General features: G+C 34.9%; 1 protein-coding gene across 1 annotated transcript; it reads left to right on the top strand.

The window, feature by feature from the left end:
• Positions 1-80: 80 nt before the first annotated feature.
• On the top strand, positions 81-18668 carry LOC110612900 (beta-galactosidase). The gene is made up of 17 exons (XM_021753744.1): positions 81-399; positions 1161-1400; positions 1516-1662; positions 2447-2525; positions 2685-2868; positions 3231-3296; positions 12304-12543; positions 13073-13279; positions 13380-13683; positions 14014-14173; positions 14322-14430; positions 15509-15644; positions 15760-15815; positions 15901-16200; positions 16304-16432; positions 16822-17490; positions 18129-18668. The coding sequence occupies exons 1-17, from the start codon at positions 270-272 to the stop codon at positions 18297-18299; spliced, it is 3327 nt and encodes a 1108-aa protein (XP_021609436.1). The 5' UTR covers positions 81-269; the 3' UTR covers positions 18300-18668.
• The last annotated feature ends 4117 nt before the right edge of the window (positions 18669-22785 follow it).

Here is a 22785-nt window from a genome sequence, read left to right on the forward strand (position 1 = left end):
TTATGACGTGGCTGTCATATCCAAAATTACTTGACAAATCAACGATAAGATAAAAATAAAGATATATTGAGGAGATAAAAATCGTGAAAAATGGTGTTTGTTTGACCCGTGTAACTTCCATCAACCATATCCAGTCTTCACTGTTCTGCTGCATCAGTTTCAGTTCAGTGGTAGGATCATTGCTTCTTCTCTCTCTTTCGCTCGCTTCCTCGGTATCTGTGTATTTGAGATTGATGTTGATTGTGGTTTGCGTATACTTTTTACGGTGAATGGCTTCTCTTATCGCACAAATGGTGTCTCCATTGGAAAGTGGACTCAGGGTTTGGGAGGATCCGTCGTTTATAAAGTGGAGAAAGAGAGATCCTCATGTCACTTTACACTGCCATGAATCTGTTGGAGGTACACTCTTTTTTTACAGTACATGTCACTCTTGTTGCTTATGTAAGTATCAGTTATTTGGTCATTTTTGGTATCTGACACTTTATTTGTTGTATTATTTTGGGTTTTCCTTAAACTTTTTATTTAGATTGATTCTGGGATTTCTTCAAGTGGGTCATTTTTCGAACTGCGATTGATATGAATGCTTCGTTTCTAACTTGATTTCCTGAAGTTCTGATCCTTTTTTCTGATTAAGTTTAAATTTTGGTTCTCGTATTGACGATCTCTTATTGTTTCTGGATTTTTCATTTTTATGTTATTTTTTCCTTTGCGTGATTGGCTCAAGTATAAAGTAATAATTTTCAAGTTAAAATTTAATTTAAATGTTAAGTTGCAAAGTTGCCATGCTAAATGTAAATCTTGATTTTGTTGCTAAACGTATTCCCTTCTTGGATATGCTTCCTCTGAATTTTAATGGAGTGGTCTGATTAGCAGAGATTTCAAGTATACAAGAGTTTGGAAATTGGAATATCGAATTTCTGATTTTATTAATGTCATTTACGTTGCTTGATATATATGAAATACAGTTCTCCTTTTGCATTCTAATTTGCATTTGTTGCTTGTAAAAACTAATGTTTGGTTTGTAGGCAAGTTTGCTAGGTGCCTGTACATTTTTTTTAATTTATTTTTTGAAGTTTATCTTTTAAATTTTTTTATATTTTCCTTCTTAACTTAGTTTTCATACTTCCATTGATATCCATTATTTCTTTTTCTATGAGTAGGATCTCTGAAATACTGGTACGAGCGGAATAACGTGGATGTTTTGGTATCCAAGTCTGCTGTTTGGAATGATGATGCTGTTCAAGGAGCTCTTGATTCTGCTGCTTTTTGGGTTAAGAGCTTGCCTTTTGTCAAGTCTTTGTCTGGGTTTTGGAAATTTTTTTTGGCGCCCAGCCCTACCAAAATTCCTAAAAATTTTTATGACCCTGCATTTCAGGACTCTGAGTGGGAAACTTTGCCAGGTAATCTCTCTCCCGGCTTTAAGTATTTGCAGGATTTTATGCTTTAATTGCTTATGATATTCTTATGAAATTACTCATTTTATAACTTCCCTTATTATCTCCCTTGGTGCAACAGTTCCTTCAAATTGGCAGACACATGGGTTTGATCGCCCGATTTATACCAATGTGATATATCCATTTCCACTTGATCCTCCACACGTTCCTGAGGACAATCCTACTGGCTGCTACAGGAAATGCTTCCAAATTCCTAAAGAATGGCAGGGTATGATTTGATGTTTTGGCAGCTTTACTTAACAATATTGTCTGCTAACGCTTCTTGATCCTTTCTCTTTAACATTTTTCTCTTTTGTTATTCTTTTCTTACTGGTCTTTGTGTTTAGTAGAATTGTTTGATCAATATCTGTCAAATAGATATTTGGCAGCATGCCTGATAATTATCTGGATTTACTTCACGAATCATTTATCTGCAAAAGAATGCCATGCCTATACCAATGGGGTCAATTCAAAATATGGAATTAATGTTAATTGCTAGTGGCTGGAGGTTCACAAGGTCAAAGTGTAATTAATATGGTGGCGTACATGCATATAATGCACTTGTATATAAACTAAAGAAGACTAAATGTACAAAAAATGTTGCAAAGTTGGATCTCTATAAAACTGGATGACTAGAAACACTCTAACAAATTTGTGAAAGTGATGGCTATGAACTGGGAACCTTGAGTTTTTCTTGGTTATATACTGTGCTTTGGGGCTCTCTTTATGTGGTGAAGAAAAATGATGGAAAATTAGATGTACAACATATAGCAAAAAAGCTTTTTTTTTCTCTCTTTATGTGTTCCCATTTCCTCTTATCCCCAAATGTTACTGCAGCAGTTAGGAGATTGTAAAATCTTCATTTTGTGCCATGATCCTGTGCTTTGCTTTTTTTTTTTTTTAAATGTACTATTCATTATTATTCCTGCATTTTCTGTTCATTTTATCTTATTTTATATCATTCTCTGAACTTTTCTGTTACTTCTGTGTCATATTTTGTTGCTTTTTGACAGGTCTTAGGATTTTACTGCACTTTGAAGCTGTTGATTCTGCATTTTGTGCTTGGATAAATGGTGTGCCTGTGGGATATAGGTACGTAATGCATAAATCTCTCTCTCTCTCTCTCTCTCTCTCTCTCTCTCTCTTTCAATTCCTTAATTTTTTTGCTTTGCTATTTATTTCATGAAAATGCAGAAGTTGGTCTTGTAGTTTAGCTCCATCAACAAACATTTTGTTATTTTGTTAGTTTAGTCAGGATAGTAGGCTACCTGCTGAGTTCGAAATCACAGATTACTGTTATCCATGTGATTCCGGCAAAAACAATGTTCTGGCTGTTCAAGTTCTAAGATGGTGTGATGGGTCATACCTTGAAGATCAAGATCATTGGTGGTTATCTGGGATCCATCGTGATGTGCTTCTTCTTGCCAAGCCACAGGTTTCTATACTCTTTTCTAATTTGCAATTGTTTTATCATAATCAAACTATAGTGTCAGTTGTGAATTTGTTGATATGTGGGCCTGGATGCTTCTGAAAATTCTTGAGCTTAGTGCATAACAAATAGGCAACTGCCATCTTTATCATGAAAATTTACAGATGGATGATCAGCATCAAGCTAATGTTTATGCATTTAATTGCTCTTCTAAGTTCTAATAATAACATGATCTGGTACATTTATTGAACTACTCAGTCTTGGATATGGCTTCCTGTGTTCTTTTTTCCTCCCCTTTCCTTACCTTTTTCTCTCCTCATTTGCTGTTGTGGATGAGTATTTTGTAATAAAAAATTAAATGTATGCAGGTATTTATTGCAGACTACTTTTTCAAATCAAACCTGGCTGAAAATTTTACTTCTGCAGACATACAGGTTAGTGTTGACTGATTAAGTAGCAACTTACATGAGTAATGATTCCAGGAAATTATTTTACTTGTTATCTCCTTCTCAATTCTTCTTCTTATATCCTTCTGGTCTGATAGTATTGCATGTTATCTAATTACCTTTATCTGAATTGATATTGAATTTATGAGTAAACATGGAATTGACAGTACAGATCACTTGCTTATTTGCACTATTTTTCTTCATGTTTATGTGAACAGCTGCATACATCATATTTAGAATTTTAGGAAGAGAATTTTTGAATTGTATTTATGATGATATTTACAGAGCTAATAAATCCCCATTTATACAAGAGTAATAAGCTTAGCTAGGAAGATTTACAAGAAAGGCAATAAATAATTTCTACAATCAAATCTCTACTATTAAGATTGAAACCCCTATATAATTAAAGGCTAAAATGTGCATAGATATTTCACATGTCCAACTTGCAAATCAAATTGTGGTAGGTTCTGTTGTTAAGCCCTTTGGTGAATACGTCGCTGAAGACACCACCTGTTAGTTTTTCTTTAATAAAGTGTCGGTCAATCTGTTCTTTGTTTTGTCATGTTGTACTGGGTTTTGAGCTATACTGAAGGCGGTTTTATTATCACAGTACAAGAGTAATTTGTCATTTCCCAACAATTTCGATTCTTCCAACAATCTTTGTAACCACAACATCTCACAAGCGCCTAGAGCTATAGCTCTATATTCAGCTTCAGCACTTGATTGAATAACTACATTTTGCTTCTTGCTCCTCCATGTGACAAGATTTTCTCCCACAAATGTACAGTAACTAGATGTTGACCTCCTATCATTTGGAGATCATCTGCATATGTAAAAACTTCTATTTGGAGGTGATCATGCTTAGAGAATAGGAGCCCTCTTCCTGGAGTAGATTTCAGATAGCGCAAAATGCGAAGGACAACCTGCATGTGTGACTCACGAGGATCATGCATAAATTGGCTTATCAAGCTAATTGCATATGCCATATTAGGTAGAGATAAATTAGTCTTCCCACCAATCTTTGATATCTCCTCATATCAATTGACTCGCTAATCCTCGCTTGTAGCTTGTGATTGTTTTTTATGGGAGATTTTGTTGGCTTGTATCCTAGCATACTCGTTTCTTCCAATAATTCTAGAATATATTTTCTCTAAAAAATGAAGATACCTTTTTATGATCTTACAACCTCAATCCTAAGGAAATACTGAAATTTTTCTAGATTTTTAATATCAAATTATTGGGCCAAAAGTTTCTTTAATCGAGTCATCTCTTTTCTATTATCTCCTATCATCTCTGAATCATCTACATAATCTATAAGAAGAGTGACTTTGCCTTTGTGGTACCTAATGAACAGGGAATGATCCGCGTTGCTCTGCTAGTAGCAAAAAAAGATCATGGTTTTGCTAAATCTATCAAACCATGCGCCGGGAGATTGCTTCAAACCGTACAAAACCTTCATTAGCCTGCATACATTTTCTTGTATTTTTTTTATCAACAAATTCTAGAGAAATTTTCATATGCACCTCCTCCTCTAGGTCTCTATGGAGGGATGCATTTTTCACATCAAACTGTTATCGGTCCCAATTAAGGTTGACTGCACAAGATAGCAGAATTTTGATTGTATTCATCTTTGCTACTCCATAGGTCTAAGTGAATACTTTAGCCACCAGTCTAGCTTTGTGTCTCTCAATTGAACCATCAACCATGTATTTTACTGTGAACACCCATTTAGAGCCGACAAATTTCTTCCCTGTTGGAGGAATGATAAGTTTCCAAGTCTCATTCTTTTTCAAAGCTTTCATTTCTTTAACCGCTGCTCCTTTCCATTTTAGATTATCAAGATCCTCTCTCCAATCCTATGGAATAGGCACAGAGGAAATAAATAAGACAAAGACTCTGTAAGAGGGAGACAATGAATTATAAGAAATAAAATTAGATAAGGGATGTTTGGTACAAGACCTTACTTCTTTTCAATGAGCAATAGGTATGTCTAAATCATCCTAAGCTATAGGTAACTCACCGAAAGAATTTGAGAATGAGTTTTGGCATGGTATAGACTACTCGATGGCTTTATTTGCTTTTTCCCTTGAATGATTCTTTAAATCCGGTTTATCCAGTCGCCCAATGTTAACATTCTCTCCTTGAGCTTGACTCTTTTCCACCCCATAAATATTATTCTTTTCCCGAAGTATAGAACCAAGGATCACCTCTTCCTATTTCTCATTCTCCTCTTGAAGAGGTGATAGATTGAAAGGAAAATAAGACTTAAATTCCTTGAAAGTGACATCTATACTGACACAGTATTTTCTAAAAGGCGGATAATAACACTTGTATCCCTTTTGAGTTGGAGGATATCCAACAAACACAAATTTAAGTGCTCTAGATTCCAGTTTGCGAATATTCTTCGCATGCACAAAGCAAACACAATAAAAAACCTTTGGAGGAACAGTGTAGGAGGTTTTACTTTGCAGAACTTCTAAAGGACTCTTATAGTCAAGGGCTTTCAGAGACATCCTATTAATCAGATAGGCAATTGAAAGGACGACATTTTTCCAATATGGTTTTGGTAGATTCATAGTGAACATGAAAAATCTAGCAACTTCTAATAAGTGCCTATTCTTCCTTTCTGCAACCTCGTTTTATGCACTAGTGTAAACACAATTAGTTTGGTGAATTATTCCATTAGACTCAAGATAATTCTGGAACCCTTTCTCCATGTATTTTGCCCTATTGTCTGTCCTTAGAATCTTGAATTTAGCATCAAACTATGTACAGATCACCTTGTGAAAAGACTTGTAGCAAGAAAATACTTCATTTTTTGTCTTCATCAAATGGATCCATGTTAGTCTCGTACAACAGTCAATAAGGGATAAAGAAGCATGTTGCGTGGGACCCCATACATCAGAGTGAATGGTCATAAAAGGAACAATTCTTTTATTGTTACTCAAAGGATAAACAATCCTTGTGCGTTTAACAAATTCACAAGCGTCACAACATAAGGAGTCTGAAGAATTTTGGGGAAAATTTTGAGTATTCTTGTATTTCACTCTTAATCTTTACAATTGGTCTACATGACTATTTATACACAGAGAATCATATCTAAATAGGAAGCAAATAATCAAATAATAATTACAGAGATAATTAAGGATCCTAATTAGATCAAATCAAATCTCTAGAATCAGCTAGGATTAGTAAATAAGTCAACACTCCCCCTCAAGTTGGTGCAAAGATGTCACACATGCCCAACTTGCAAATCAGATTATGGTAAATCTTGTTGTTAAGCCCTTTAGTAAACACATCCGCAAGTTGCCCCTTAGAAGTCACATGAACTAGGCTCAAGACACCGTCTGTTAATTTTTCTTTAATGAAGTGCCGATCAATTTTAATGTGCTTGGTTCGGTCATGTTGGACTGGATTTTGTACTATACTTATAGCAGCTTTATTGTCACAATACAAGGTTATCTTGTCTCTCTCAGACAATCTCAACTCTCCCAATAACTTCTGCAACCATAAGAGTTCACATACTCCTTGGGCCATTGCTCTGTATTCTGTTTTTGCACTTGACCGAGCAACAACACTTTGTTTTTTGCTCCTCCAGGTGACAAGGTTCCCCCCACAACTGTGCAGTAGCCAGAGGTGGATCTCCTGTCATCGAGAAATCCTGCCCAATCTGCATCTGTAAGAGTTTCAATTCGGAGGTGACCATGTTTGGAGTAAAGAAGCCCTTTCCCTGGCGCAGACTTTAAGTATCTCAAGATGCGAAGTACAGCTTGCATATGAGTCTCGCGAGGGTCATGCATGAATTGGCTGACTAAGCTAACAGCATAGGCTATATCCGGTCGAGTGTGTGAGAGATAAATCAACCTTCCTACCAATCTCTGATATCTTCCAATATCCACGGACTCACCAGTTCCTACTTTCAGTTTGTGATTACTTTCAATGGGAGATTCTGCTGGTTTACACCCCATCATACCAGTTTCTTCCAAAAGATCCAGAATGTACTTTCTTTGGGAGATGAAAATTCCTTTTTCTGATCTAGCCACCTCAATACCTAGAAAATATTGCAGTTTTCCCAGATCTTTGATTTCAAATTCCTGAGCCAACAACCTCTTTAGTTGAGCCATTTCCTCTCTGTCATCACCTGTCACCACTATATCATCAACATACACAATAAGAAGGGTGATCTTACCCTTATGATGTTTGATAAACAGAGTGTGATCAGCATTGCTTTGTTGGTAACCAAAGGACATCATGGCTCTGCTAAACCTGTCAAACCAAGCTCTGGGAGATTGTTTTAGCCCATACAAAGCCTTTTTTAACCTGTACACCTTTCCTTGTGTCTTCTCATCAGCGAATCCAGGAGGCATTTCCATGAACACTTCTTCCTCTAAATCTCCATGGAGGAAAGCATTCTTCACATCAAACTGTTGCAAGTCCCAGTCCAAGTTGGCTGCGCAAGATAACAAAACTCTGATTGAGTTCATTTTTGCAACTGGGGCAAATGTCTCTCGGTAATCCACTCCATAGGTTTGGGTGAATCCCTTAGCAACCAATCTGGCCTTAAACCGTTCAATTGTGCCATCAGCTTTGTGTTTCACTGTAAACACCCATTTACAGCCAACGAGTTTCTTCTCAGTTGGGAGAGTGACAAGCTCCCAAGTCTCATTTTTAGCCAATGCTTTCATCTCTTCAATCATTGCTTTCTTCCATTTAGGATCTGCAAGACCTTTCTTCCAATCCTGTGGAATAGACACAGAGAAAATAGACAAGGCAAAGGCTCTATAGGAAGGAGATAAAGATTCATAAGAAACAAAGTTAGAAATAGGGTGTTTAGTGCAAGATCTGACCCCTTTTCTTTGTGCAATAGGTTTATCTAAGTCATTGAAACATTCAAGAGTTGTGGGTAACTCACCAGAAGAAAGAGTTGTGGGTAACTCATCAGAAAAAAGAATTGTGGGTAACTCATTAGAAGAAGATTCATGACTGGGTAACTCACCAGGAGAAGATTCTTGACTCTGAGTAGACTGCATAATGGCTTTTTCTGCCTTATCTCTCCTTAAATACCTTCTCAAATCTGGCTTGTCCAAACGACCAGTTCTCTCTACCTGATTGGACATCTCCCCCTGTCTACTAGAACTCAAACTTTCTAGTTGAAACATATCATTCAGAATCACAGAATTCGGGATCACCTCTTCTTGCTCATTATTCTCCCCCTGAAGAGGTGAGTGGGTGGTATTGAAGTAGGGTTCAGTTTTTCGGAAAGTAACATCCATACTAACGAAGTATTTCCTAGAGGGAGGATGATAACACTTATATCCCTTCTGTGTTGGAGAATACCCAACAAACACACATTTAAGGGCCTTGGGATCCAGTTTTCCTGCCGTTCTAGTATGGACAAAGCAAGCACACCCAAATACTTTTGGTGGAACAAGGTATGAATTCTTCCCTTGTAGAACCGCCAAAGGACTCATAAAGTCAAGGGTCTTGAGAGGCATTCTATTGATAAGATAAGCAGATGCAATAATTGCATCTCCCCAATATGCTTTGGGTAGATTCATGGTGAACATAAGAGATCGAGCTACCTCCAATAGATGTCTATTTTTCCTCTCAGCAATGCCATTTTGAGCACTAGTATAAGTACAACTAGTCTGGTGTATTATCCCATTACTCTCCAAATAAGCAGAAAAGCTACTATCCATGTATTCTCTTCCATTGTCAGTTCTCAAAATTTTCACCTTAGTATCAAATTGAGTACCAATCATCTTATGAAAGGATTGAAAACAAGAAAAGACATCACTTTTAACTTTAATCAAATAGACCCAAGTCATTCGAGTGCAACAATCAATAAAGGTGACAAACCATCGATTACCAGACAAGGAGACAGTTTGAGTAGGCCCCCAAACATCAAAATGAATAGTCGCAAAAGGAATTTGACTTTTATTATGACTCAAAGGATAGGATGTTCTAGTGTGTTTAGCATATCACAAGCATCACAAAATAGAGAGTCAAACTGAGTTCTAGCAAACAAATTAGGATAAAGTTTTTCTAAGGCAAAGAATGATGGATGCCCTAACCGTCTGTGCCACTGTATTATTTCCTGATTGACATCCTTATTTTCTCTAAAACAGGCTTGAGATATCGAAGAACCTGGATCGCCCTCCAACATATATAAGCCATCATGCAGTCTACCATTGCCAATCCTCTTTCCTGTGTGAAGATCCTGAATAATACAATGATCAGGAAAGAATTCAATTTTACAATTAAGGGCATTGGTGATAGCACTAACAGATAAAAGGTTGACAGGAAAGTAGGGAACATGGAGGACAGATGATAATTTAATATTAGATGTGCAAATAACAGAACCTGTTCCAGATATGGGAGTAAAAGAGCCATCAGCAATTTTGACACTATCTTTGGTTAGGAAAGGAAAATAATTGAGAAAGCCTTTAGAAGAACCTGTCATGTGTCTATTCGCACCAGAATCGATAATCCATGGAATATTATGAAGAGATGAAGCATTACCTGACTTTACAAAGTCAGATGTGGCACTAAAGAATGAGTAATCAGAGTTAGGAATCGAGACTCTTTTACCTCCTGCTATCAACACCCTTTTACCTTCTGTCACTGACACCCTTTTACCTTTTGCCATGGTAAAGGTTTATAAACTGTGACAAAATAGGAGGTATCCAAGGTTGTACACACAAGAGAGCCCAATCAATTCACTAAAAAGACCGGGTAGCAGCACGGAAAGGCCGGAAAGATAATCGGAATCGTCGCCGGAGTGATCGGAGCAGCAAAGCAGTGACAGACGATGGGTCACGCGCCGGGAAGGGGTGGCGTGTGAGCCTCACGCGCAGGCTTTTCCGGCGTCGGAGCTGGTCGATCGGCCGGCGGCAGTCCGGCAGTTCTCCTGGTGCCGGCGGTGAGAGAATGAGAGGCTCCTAAATGGGTTAGTACCAAAAAGGTAGATCTAGGGTTTTGAAACCCTAAAGAGGAAATATTGAATTTGGACCCAAAAAATCAGGAAAAGGCTCTGATACCATGAAGAATTTTGGGAAAAATTTTGAGTATTCTTGTATTTCACTCTTAATCTTTACAATTGGTCTACATGACTATTTATACACAGAGAATCATATCTAAACAGGAAGCAAATAATCAAATAATAATTACAGAGATAATTAAGGATCTTAATCAGATCAAATCAAATCTCTAGAATCAGCTAGGATTAGTAAATAAGTCAACAGAGTCAAACTCAGTTTGCGAAATAATTTAGAATATAATCTCTCTAAACCGAAAAAAGATGGATGTCCTAACCTCCTATGCCACTATGATTTCCTTATTGGCATTGATGTTCATACTTAGAAAAGTTTGATCTGCAGCACCACCTGGATTACTATGCAAAACGTATAAGCCATCTTGCAGCCTACTAGTGCCCATCCTTTGCCTAGTTCATAGATCTTAAAAGATACAATAAGTGGGAAAGAATTTCACTTTACAATTGAGAGAATTAGTGAGAGAATTAGTGAGAGCACTAACAGAGAAGAACAGAGGAAAGGGTGATACTTGGAGTATAATTAACAGAACTTGTGCCAGCTATGGGAGTATAAAAGCCATCAGCTATTCGAACATGATCTTGTGTCAGGCATGAAGTGTAGGTCAGAAAAAATTTAGAGTAACTGGTCATATGTTTATCTGCTTCGGAGTTTATAATCCACTCACAAGGATTATGATGAGCAAGACAAGCAATATCAAGTCTTGACCAAGACAAAGCATTGGAGAGGACAATTATGTTGCCTTCAGCCATCTAAAAGAAAAAGAGAAGAAAACGAAGTGAAATCCAAAGAGATACCTTACCCACACCAAATGAAGCAAAAAACAATAGAAGGATGCTGGAAACACTAAGAGGATGCCGACAACGTCGAACGGGATGCTTGGGATCTCGGTTGCCGGATATGATGGTTCAGTCGGCGACGGTGTTCCAATGACTCTAAGGGTGGCACTAAGGTAGAAGAAGGGTCTAGGTGGAAGAGTACCAAAATGGGTGAGAGAGGGTTTATGGGAGAAATTGATAAAATTGATAGAAATTGGACACCAAGTTAGGGCCAAGGCTTTGATACCATGTAGAATTTTAGAAAGAGAATTTTTGAATTGTATTTATGATGATATTTCCAGAGCTAATGCATCCCTATTTATACAAGAGTAATAAGTCTAACTAGGAAGATTTACAAGAAAGGCAACAAATAATTTCTACAATGAAATCTATACTATTAAGGCTGAAACCCCTGCATAATTAAAGGCTAATATCTGTCAACACATATGACCTTTTTTTTTCTCTACAAGAGATGATGGGATTAGGTGGGCGGGTGTTGAGGTCTATTTCACCAATGGTCATTGAACTTAACTTATTATTAATTTCATTATGGGCAGTAAACTTCAGTTTATATAAGCAAAACCACTCGAAGTTTAGTTTTTTTTTCTTTGAAGTGTTACTATATTTTGATAAAATTCAACTATATCTTTGGTATGATAACCAAATAAAATTTTTAGTAAAGTTGTTATCACTAGGTTATAGGGAAATAAAAATTTTAGCTAAATCCCTAGAATACTTTTGTAGTTATGCTATTGAAATAAAGCCAAAGTTGAGTGGTTTTGTTGATACAAATTGAACTTGTAGACAATATTGAAATCCAATGATTTAAGGGTGAAACCACCCTAGAGGGTGGGATGCTTAACATTTTGTGGTTTGCCATCTTTATTTGACCTTTATTTACGGAAGAAAGAATGTGGGATTCTTTTTGAGCGCTTATGAGTTATGCTTCACTCCCTTGTTAGCTGTCTTTGTTCCTAATTGACAAATAGTGGAGGCAGTACACTATTGTCGACTTCATCTTCTCTCTTTTGTCCTAGATTTTATGTCCTTGGGCTACTGTTCTCAAACTGATACACTAGGTTAAAGACTTCTTTAATTTGTGTGTTTTTGTTACATGCTATTCAGGTTGAAGTGAAAATAGACAGCACTAGAGAAATACCTAAAGACAAAATTTTTGCGAACTTCACTGTAGAAGCTGGGTTATATGACACTGGAAGCTGGTATAATAGTGATGGATGTGCTGATTTGCTTTCCTCGAAGGTGGCTGACTTATTAGTTAATTCCTCCTTTGATGCAATTCTGGGATTTCTTGGTTATGTGCTAGTGGGGAAACTAGAAAAGCCGAACCTTTGGTCTGCTGAGCAAGTAAGCAACTCCATTTCATTTTGTTTAACAAATTTTATGGTGATGCAATTTAGACTGACTCCATATCACTGTAATTTTCTATGTACTTTTATTTAAAATTTTGAAGTTCTAGTTTATTTTTATACTTTTAAGTTCTTTCAACCCTAGCTTCTTCTTCCATATTGGCCCTTGACTACCCTCAAAAACTTGTAGAAAGACTAATCAAATAGAAATCCTCTTCTCTAGTTTTAATCCTCTTGTTAACCAAAAATCTGTTGTATGTGATTACCTCTCTTTTACTTTTCGTAGGGGATTTTTTGCTTTTGCAAACCTTAAATTAGCCTTTGTGCTCCATAAAATGGCAAGGAAATAGCATTCCAGACATCCATGTTTCCTCCAAAAAAATCTTTCTTAGCATTTTCTCGTTTTTTCAACCTTCTTCAAATAAATTTTGTAGAAACCATTTAGTCAGCATATTCAAGAGTCATTTGCAGGCTTTTGCCTGTTTATTTTACTTGTGGATTTTGATGTTTGCTTCTGTTTTCCACAGCCGAACCTGTACATTCTTGTTCTCACCCTCAAAGATGCGTCTGGGCATGTAGTTGACTGTGAATCATGCCTAGTAGGCATAAAACAAGTGTCAAAGGCACCCAAACAGCTGCTTGTTAATGGTTGTCCAGTTATGATAAGAGGAGTAAATAGACATGAACATCATCCACGTGTTGGGAAGACAAACATAGAGTCCTGCATGGTGAAGGTCATGCTATGCTCTTCCTCTACCTAGTTTCCTATCTCTGCTTTTGAGGTGGTTTCATATTGATATGCTGAAGATATTTCGTTATTCTTTCCACTTACAGGATCTGGTTTTAATGAAGCAAAACAATATTAATGCTGTTAGAAACAGTCATTATCCTCAGCATCCCCGTTGGTATGAGCTATGTGATGTTTTTGGCATGTACATGATAGATGAAGCCAACATTGAAACACATGGTTTTCATCTTTGTGGACATCTAAAGCATCCTACTTCAGAACAAAGTTGGGCTACTGCAATGATTGATCGTGTGATAGGGATGGTGGAGAGGGATAAAAATCATGCATGCATAATTTCTTGGTCTTTAGGAAATGAGTCCTCATATGGACCTAATCATTCTGCTGCAGCAGGTACCATCTTTTGCTTATTTTAAATCCTAGACTTGAGCATGTCAGGAAGCCACTCATACCAGTCTCAGAACTACAGACATTATCATACATGTCAATTTTTTTAAAAAAAACTTTTGCTTTCACTTATAATCTATTTGGCAGAAAAGATTGGTATTTAACATCCACAAGATTCACTGGGTCAAATTTATAAATAAGTGTGCTTTTGGGTGGTATTTGCTCTCAAAAGCTGGATAGTATTTTTTGTATACTTCATGCTGATTCAATGGAAGAAAGACTTTCTCTCTCTTTTTTTGTTTGCCTTTCACTTACTGTTTTGAGTCTTTTATTTAGGTTGGGTACGGGGAAGGGATACCTCTCGATTATTGCACTATGAAGGAGGTGGATCCAGAACTACATCTACAGACATTATATGCCCCATGTATATGCGTGTCCAGGACATAGTGAAGATTGCAAAAGATCCGACAGAACCACGCCCTTTAATATTGTGCGAGTATGTAACTCTTTTTTTTTTCTTTGAATGCAAAGTTCTTTTATTTTCTTTCTCTATTACGTTCCCTGAATATATTGCAATTTTTTCCTTAATCCTTCTAGTTCTTTCAATTTGTTTAGTTAAGGTTATTCATGCACCCAAATGGCAGGTATTCACATTCAATGGGAAACAGCAATGGAAATATAGATGAATATTGGGAGGCGATTGATAGCACATTGGGTCTCCAAGGAGGCTTCATCTGGGATTGGGTTGACCAGGTTTAGAATCCTGCCTTCAAAAATGTCACAAATAATCAACGTCATGTAGATTGAACTTTCTGCCGCATTAAGCACTTACCTAACAAAAAATCTCTACCTATAAGGGTTTACATTATGTCAAGAAAGTGCAACTTATACAACATCATGTAACAATCTTTGCAATTATAAGTGGCCATTTCTGTTATGCACAGTCCAATTTGAAAAGTTAGGAGATTACCATAGCTATGCTAGGACAGGACTGGTTTAGATTTATTATTATTGTAGTGGGCATTTTATTTTAATAAGAACATTTTTTACGTACTTTTGGATTGTACATTCCCTTGTTAGAATATGTAGCCTAATATCTAATTTCTTAGTGTAGATCTATAGCTTTTCTGTAAATAACTCTTAACAAATTGGCATAGTTTAATGCATATAATGAATTATGATAGTTGCATACAAAAAAGTGGGACTTTGGCATTGTTGAACAGGTTGACCTTCATCATGGATATGGCTTTGAAGGCGGTCTTATTAAATCTTTGAAAATTTGAATCCCATGGAAATTTTATTTTCCTTCTATTTTTTTTGTTAATATGAAATCTGTTAATCTCTGTAAATACCCATGTTCAACTTTAGTTTCATCATATTAACCCTGTTCAACTGATACATCTTATAAAGTTATAACAAAAGTAATCTTTGAATTCCATGCTTTCAATCAATAGCTCTATTTTCTTATTGATAATCATGTACTTTTTCTAGAAAGAAATTTTCAATATCTTTTCACAAGTTTACTGTTCTTTTTTTAAAAATTTTTTGGAGTTTTTTCTTTCACAGATTATGATTATAATATATTTGAAAAAATAGTTCAACCGCGAGCGTGTATGAGTGAATGCACCATTCAGTGCTCATGAGTGTGCAATTGCAAGTGGTTTTGATTGGATGTGAGTGGATTTTTCTTTCTGTTTTTTGTGTGTGTGCATTTGCATCATATGTAAAGTTAAGGCATATGAACACATAGATAGAAGAGCAAAGTGAGATCCATCAAATGCCAATGAAGTTGCATAACAAGCTCTATTTGAGTTTTGAATTTTTCCTGTAGGGGTTGTTGAAGGAAAGCTCAGATGGTAGTAAGCATTGGGCATATGGAGGTGATTTTGGGGATACTCCTAATGATTTGAACTTCTGTCTGAATGGGCTTACGTGGCCAGATAGAACTCCCCATCCTGCTTTACATGGTAACTTCATTTTTACTGTCATATTACATTTATGGTACTTGATGCTGCAGTTTAAGTTGCCTAGGCCTTAATCCTTTTGAATAATGAATCATGAGAATTGGCGGTTGTTTTTCAGAAGTCAAGTATTTGTACCAACCAATCAAGGTTTCCCTCCAACAGAGCACAATTAAGGTATTTGGGTGTTTGTATCTTCTTGTGCTCATTTTCTGTTTAATTAGATTTGTATTTCGCATCTAATCTAACTTTTCACTTGCAGATAACCAATACTCACTTTTTTGAAACAACACAAGGACTGGAGTTTAGCTGGGCTGTCCATGGTGATGGACATGAACTTGGTTCAGGAATTCTATCACTCCCAGCTATAAAACCCCAGAGCAATTATGATATAAAATGGGAGTCGGCTCCATGGCATTCACTATGGGCTTCATCTTCTGCTGGAGAATTTTTTTTAACAATCACTGCAAAGCTTTTGCATTCAACACGCTGGGTTGAGGCAGGTCATGTTATCTCCTCTACACAAGTGCAGTTGCCTCCAAGAAAAGAGATCATCCCTTATGTAATTGCTCTTACTTTCTACCTAGATTGATACTTTGGTTGTTTTTTTTTTCTTTTTTTCCCCTCAAAGTTGCTTCCTGGTTTAAAAATGGCATTCTTTCTAGGTTATCAAAGCTAAAGCTGCAGATGCTACATTAGCTACTGAAATTATTGATGATACATTTAGAGTCAGCCAGCAGAAGTTTTGGGAAATAACGTTGAACATTCAAACAGGAACAATTGAAAGCTGGAAGGTATATCATTACACTCATGAAATGGCCCAGTTATATTTTGTTGGGAAAAATGATCTGTAAATTGACATGTAGAAATTCTTTCCTACTTTTAGGTTTGACATGCTAGAACTTCTTTCCCACTTTTAGGTAAGCCTAGATGCATGTCCATGTTTGTTTCAACAAAACACATATGACATGGAAGGTGAATTGGCTTGCTTATCTGGCAAGAAATATCAACTATAAAATTAAGTTTTAGGCTAGCAAGAGATACTTGTGGAAAGAATTGAATTATGCTATTCTTCCATTAGAACTAGGTGTATTTTTAATGTTCTATAGAGCAGATATCTCACATAACTAAGTCCTTGCAATTTAGTGGAATTTTAACTTTCAGATAAAACTATGTTCAATAGGTTGAAGGAGTTACTGTTATGAATAAAGGCATATTCCCATGCTTTTGGCGAGCACCTACAGATAATGATAAAGGAGGAGATGAAAATAGTTATTACTGTAGATGGAAAGCAGCTCATATTGATAACCTTAAATTTGAAACAAGAAGCTGTACCATACAGAATACGAGTGATCACCTTGTGAAAATAGAGGTGGTTTATGCTGGTATCGAGCATGGTTCCTCTGCTCATAATGCTTTATTCAAAGTAGATATGACATACACAATTTTTAGTTCTGGGGACTTGATTATTGAGTGCAATGTGATTCCAAACTCTGATCTTCCACCTTTGCCACGTGTGGGAGTTGAATTCAACTTGGAAAAATCAATGGCCAAGATTAGATGGTTTGGGCGAGGACCTTTTGAATGTTATCCAGACAGGAAAGCAGCAGCCCATGTTGGGATCTATGAGAAGAATGTGGGCGACATGCATGTTCCTTATATTGTTCCTGGGGAATGTTCTGGTAGAGCAGATGTTAGATGGGTTTCATTTCAGGACAAGGATGGAATAGGAATTTTTGCTTCAACATATGGCAGCTCTCCACCCATGCAAATGAGTGCTAGTTACTATTCTACTGCCGAGCTTCATCAGGCAAGACATAATAAAGATCTTGTTCAAGGAAATAACATTGAGGTAATTTCTTACCTTTGATATTTTTTTTTTCTCTTGTAAATACATTTGTGTATACAAAACGTTGAAGTCCTGAGACGGATTATTTTTACATATACCATGCATAATTATGCGCACTTGCACACTCACAACAGAAACAGTTACGCATCATGTGCCTCCAAGGCTTCAACTAGAACAGGCAAAGTCAATTTTTCTGTAATGGAGTGAACGTAGCATTTCCTGATTGTCTCACTAAATGTATATGGAAAGAATTCTGCCACCATTATATTTATTTTTTGGTTCAATTGAGTTTGATTGTCCAACTCATCCTCCATATTAACAACAAATTATATCAAGTAAATTTTTCAAAGGAACAGAGGTAAGAAGACTGTCTAAAATGATCGATTGGCATATGTTTTTGAAAAATATAAGAGTTAAGTGCGAGGTGGCTGAATTTGCTTCAAGGACTCCCCCAAATTTCTATCACTAAAACCAGACTAATGGCCGTGATTGTTGTATTTAGGTGTTATGTTGGCTGGAAAATAAATTGCAGATCTGATTCTAGGTTACCTAACAACATTTTGCTTCTGCAAAAGGAGTTCTGATGAGAAGCTTCTGTTGGACCATTCTTGTTGTTTTAACATATTGTGTCCGTATTGCAGGTTCATTTAGATCACAAACATATGGGTGTAGGTGGAGATGATAGCTGGACACCCTCTGTCCATGACAAATATCTGCTTCCTGCTGTACCATACTCCTTCTCTGTCAGGTTTTGTCCAATAACTGCAGCCACCTCTGGCCTGCAGATCTACGAATCCCAACTTCAAAACTAAGTGCATCTTTTTTTTTTTTGCATCACTTAAATAATGAGTGTGCATGTGTTCATGTGTTCATGCATAAGACGAATAGCTTCCAAGTGGTGCCCCTAGAAAACAAGCAAATTAAGTGAGGAGGGTGCCAGAGTTAATTTTATGAGTGTGACACTAATAATACATGAGTTCATCTTATGCTATTATATAGAGCAGCAAGGGTGATATTACCATCTCCAGGATGAAGCTTTATGATCTGTAAGTGCTGCTAAGGTTGTTGAAAGTAGACTCCCTGCTAGGCTTATCAGTTTATTATTTTATCTGTAGACTAATCCAATTAAATTATTTTATGGCAATATAATTATGAATAGACATGCAGTCTAATTTCAATTATTCTCCATGTTTATAATTTTGAAATCAAGATTAACTCTAAAAAAATTCATAATTTTCCCTTGCTACAGGAGTCTGAACTACAATCCCAGACTCCATGATCCCCTGCCAAAAATGTTGAAACCCCTTAGCAGCGCTGCATTTTTTTTTTTTTTTCTAATTTTTGAATTGTGAGGTTTAAGTTCGATTCTATTAAGAGCCGAATGAATAAAAAAGAAAGTCAACATATATAGACCATCATTGTACAGATTAATGATCCTGAGAACACTTCACTATTTTTTTCCATCATGGTATTACATTAGAGCCACGATTTTTGTAACCTAAAATTTCTCTCTTTCTTCTTTCATCATAGAGGAAGAATCTAAAACCACCGATAAAAATCATCCCATTAACATCACCGATAATACCACCAATGACCTATATATCTTACAAAATTCTGGCCATTCCGGTAATCTGCTTGTCGGCGCTCCATTAACAATAGCAAACTATTTTTCTTGCAGTCGTTTTGTGAAAATAGCCCTTCGTGCCAAAAATATACTTGCCTTCATAAATGGAAAACTACCTATCGCAGATGATCCTGTCACATCGGAAAAATGGCAACCAAGTCGATAGTATGGTCCTTTCATGAATCCTCAACTCTATCTCCGAGGATCTCGTGGAAGCATTTTTATATACTACTACTGCACATGAGCTGAGGAGTGAGTTGGAGCAACAATTCAGAGAAAGCAATGGTCCTCTCTTATATTAGATCAAGCGCGAAATTTGCTCTTTTAGTCAAGGCAACTTGCCATTGATAGTGTATTTCACAAAGTCAAAGAAGTTATGGGATGAACTCACTTTCGTGTCTGCACTTGTGGTGCTGCAAAAGGTCTAGCTGACTAAACAGTGAAGATAAGCTGCTTCAATTCCTCATGGGTTTGAATGAGTTATGATGGTGTACGTAATCAAATCTTTTTACAAAACTTTTACCAAATGTGAACAAAGCATACTCCATAGTTTAGAGAGTCAAGAAACAACGTGAGATACTCTCTATAATTGAAACTACTGATCATGCTAGTCCTTTGATGGCAAAAGAAGTATCATATAAGATGAATGGAAACAAAGATTTCACAAATCAGCGTAATCAGAATGGTGGTAAAAAATGTGACTCTGGGAAGAAAGAGGATTGTTATTGCAATCATTGGAAGGCGCCAGGACATACAAGGGACACTTGCTTTAAGTTACTGACCGGTACAAAGAACTTCGCCAGAAATATTGAGGGCAGCTAAATCAAGTCTTCTATGCTCACACAACACTGCCTAATACAACTTTTGATACCACCAGTGGCTGATGAGTCATGTCAACATTCAAATGAGGACCAAGAGAGGATGGTCAAATTAGCAACGTGGCAATTGGAATCAGTCCTTCCCTAACAATCAATATATGTAAAAGGATAAGGGAGACTGACCTAACCCAACATAATCTAATCAATAAAAAAAAAAATTCAATTCAATTCAATTTAGCAAACCAAGCTCCACTATTTAAATAAAAAGGGATTTTATTTTCTTTTTCTTTTTTTCTACAGACAGTTCACAAATCGACTGAATAGTAATAAAAGGCCCATGGCCCGTAATTGCACTTGAATCCAATTCTCACTATTACTCAATACCAATGAGAAGAAAGCAGCCTCAAACTCACCAAGGCCCATGCCCAAACACAAAATAAAGCACTGGAGAATCACCAAGGAAGTAAGTATCCCAATATGAAACCCTAATTCAAATAGGAGACCTTCATTTTTCTTACTAAAAACTATACACATTCACACTATAAACTTTAAATTCAACCTTAAACCTTAAATTCTAAATTGATTATCGAATGAGTTGTTGGTACTCTATGAAATGACTTTAATATATTATAAACATTTAAATGAAAAAGAATAAGAGGCGATCAATTTCTTCTTTCTGTATTTCTAATTATAAATTAAAAATTAAAACTCACTGACGCCCATGCTCAAACATAAGAGAATTACTAGGAAAGTAAGTATTCGAATATAAAATCCTAATTGAAATAGAGAATCTTCATTTTCTTATCAAAAATTATACAGTATCACGCACGTGACACTATAAATCTTAAATTGCTCCTTAAACCTTAAATTATAAATTCATCATCAAATAAGTTATTGATTACTCTATGAAATGGCTTTAATATATTATAAACATATAAATGAAAAGAAAACAGAGGCGATCAACTTCTTTTCTCTGCATTTCTAATTATAAACTAAAATTTAAATATTTTTTAATCATTACAATTTTAAAATAAGTAACATAAAAAAAATCAGATAAAATTTCAAGTTTCAAATAGATCCATTGAAAATCTTTAAAAATTAAATTTAAAAAGTCACATTCAAGTGGTGGAATTCATATATAATTTGTGTTGTCAACTGCGTAATAGAACTCTTGTGCTGACGTAAGGGAGGGCACAAGATTTTCCTCAACCCTGAACGCAACGTATTGTTGATTTCATTTGGATTTGGTAGGCCCAAATTCTACCGGTCCTCCGTCTTATTAAAATTATTTATCTTAAGCTTCATTTTTCCTGCATTTTCATTTAAACACCAAAAAAAAAAAATTTAAATAATTATTTTTTTAAAAAAATATTTTTCATATTTTAAAAATTTTATTAAAAACTTTATATATAAATTTATTAATATATTTTATTATTTAAATTAAAATTAAATAATGTAAAATAAATTAATTTATTATAAAATATTAAAAAAATTATTTTTTTATTATTGAATTATAACATAATTAAAAGATTTATTATCTATTTTTAAAATTTAATACTTCAAATTTTTAAGTTTTATTCTATTAAAATTAAAATTTATTTCATAAAAAATACTGTTAATAATAAAAAATAATCAAATTATTTTTTTTAATTTAATATTTTAATTCTTAAAATTTAATTTCTATAAATTTATAATTCTCTTTCATGTAATCAAATCAACAAAACTTTATTTATAAATTAAAATAGAAAATTTCAAACTCAAATCATTACAAACAAATAAAATTTTCAATAAATTTAAATTTTAAATTCAATAAATATAATAAAAATTAATGATAAATACTTATTTGTCCTTTACATATTATTATTTTTAAAATTTAATTTTATTAAAATCTAAAAACGTAAATTTTAAATTCAATTTCTACAAATAAATAAAAATTTTAATAAATTTAAAATTTTAACTCAAATATAATAAAAATTAAAATATATAAAATTTAAATTATTACAAATAAAAAAAATTAAAATTCAATATATAAGTTTGTAATGTAGTTAGTTATTGATCCGTGGGATGTAAACGGGTAGGGTATCCGCGAAAATTAAACTATCCGAATTTGAATTCGATTTATATTAGTAATATTCGAACCCGTTCCGAACCCGATTAAAAATTAATTTAAACTATCTGAATCCGTCCCAAACCCTATCGAATAAAATTCGAACACTTTTAATTTTATATATTTTAATTAATAATTTATATAAAAGATATTTTTTATTAATAATTTTCATTTAAAAAATTTAATATTTTTAAAGAATATTTAAATTTAAAATTTTAAATATAAATATATAAAAAATTTATAAATATTATTGTAAAATATATTTTTTATATTAAATTAATTATTTATATAAACAGGTTCGGGTAGTGGGTACTCTATACATAAAATTCGAATCCGATCCGAACCCGCAACGGGTATTATTTTTAAAATTCGAACCCATCCCAAATTCAATTATAACTATTCAAATCCATTCTATTAGGGTTCAGTCGGATTGGATATCTAAAAATAGCCTATCCATTGCCATCCCTATCTGTATTCGCCGTTCACTGCTCCAATTGCCTACTACTTTACTCATTAGTTATTTTTGTTACTTGCCACTTGATGCACCTTCCGTTCGCATCACTCATTCTTTGTATTTTCTGATACTCGTACCATTTGATGCAACAATCGCTAATTGTATAATTTTCACATCTCACTAAAAAAATGAGAATTTAAAGAGTAAAAGGAATTTTGATTAAATAAAATTACTGTCTAGATTTTATGGCATAGAGAAACTCAGTAATTTGTTTTTTAATTTTAAAAAATATATT

The sequence above is a fragment of the Manihot esculenta genome, chromosome 4 (assembly GCF_001659605.2).
Source record: "Manihot esculenta cultivar AM560-2 chromosome 4, M.esculenta_v8, whole genome shotgun sequence".
Taxonomy (NCBI): Eukaryota; Viridiplantae; Streptophyta; class Magnoliopsida; order Malpighiales; family Euphorbiaceae; genus Manihot; species Manihot esculenta.

Excerpts from the sequence above, each read along its gene's own strand:
- LOC110612900 (XM_021753744.1), top strand. The coding sequence starts at position 270 with ATGGCTTCTCTTATCGCACAAATGGTGTCTCCATTGGAAAGTGGACTC. Across the intron at positions 1,663-2,446 it reads AATTCCTAAAGAATGGCAGG|GTCTTAGGATTTTACTGCAC; the intron begins GTATGATTTGAT and ends GCTTTTTGACAG. Across the intron at positions 2,869-3,230 it reads TTCTTCTTGCCAAGCCACAG|GTATTTATTGCAGACTACTT; the intron begins GTTTCTATACTC and ends AAATGTATGCAG.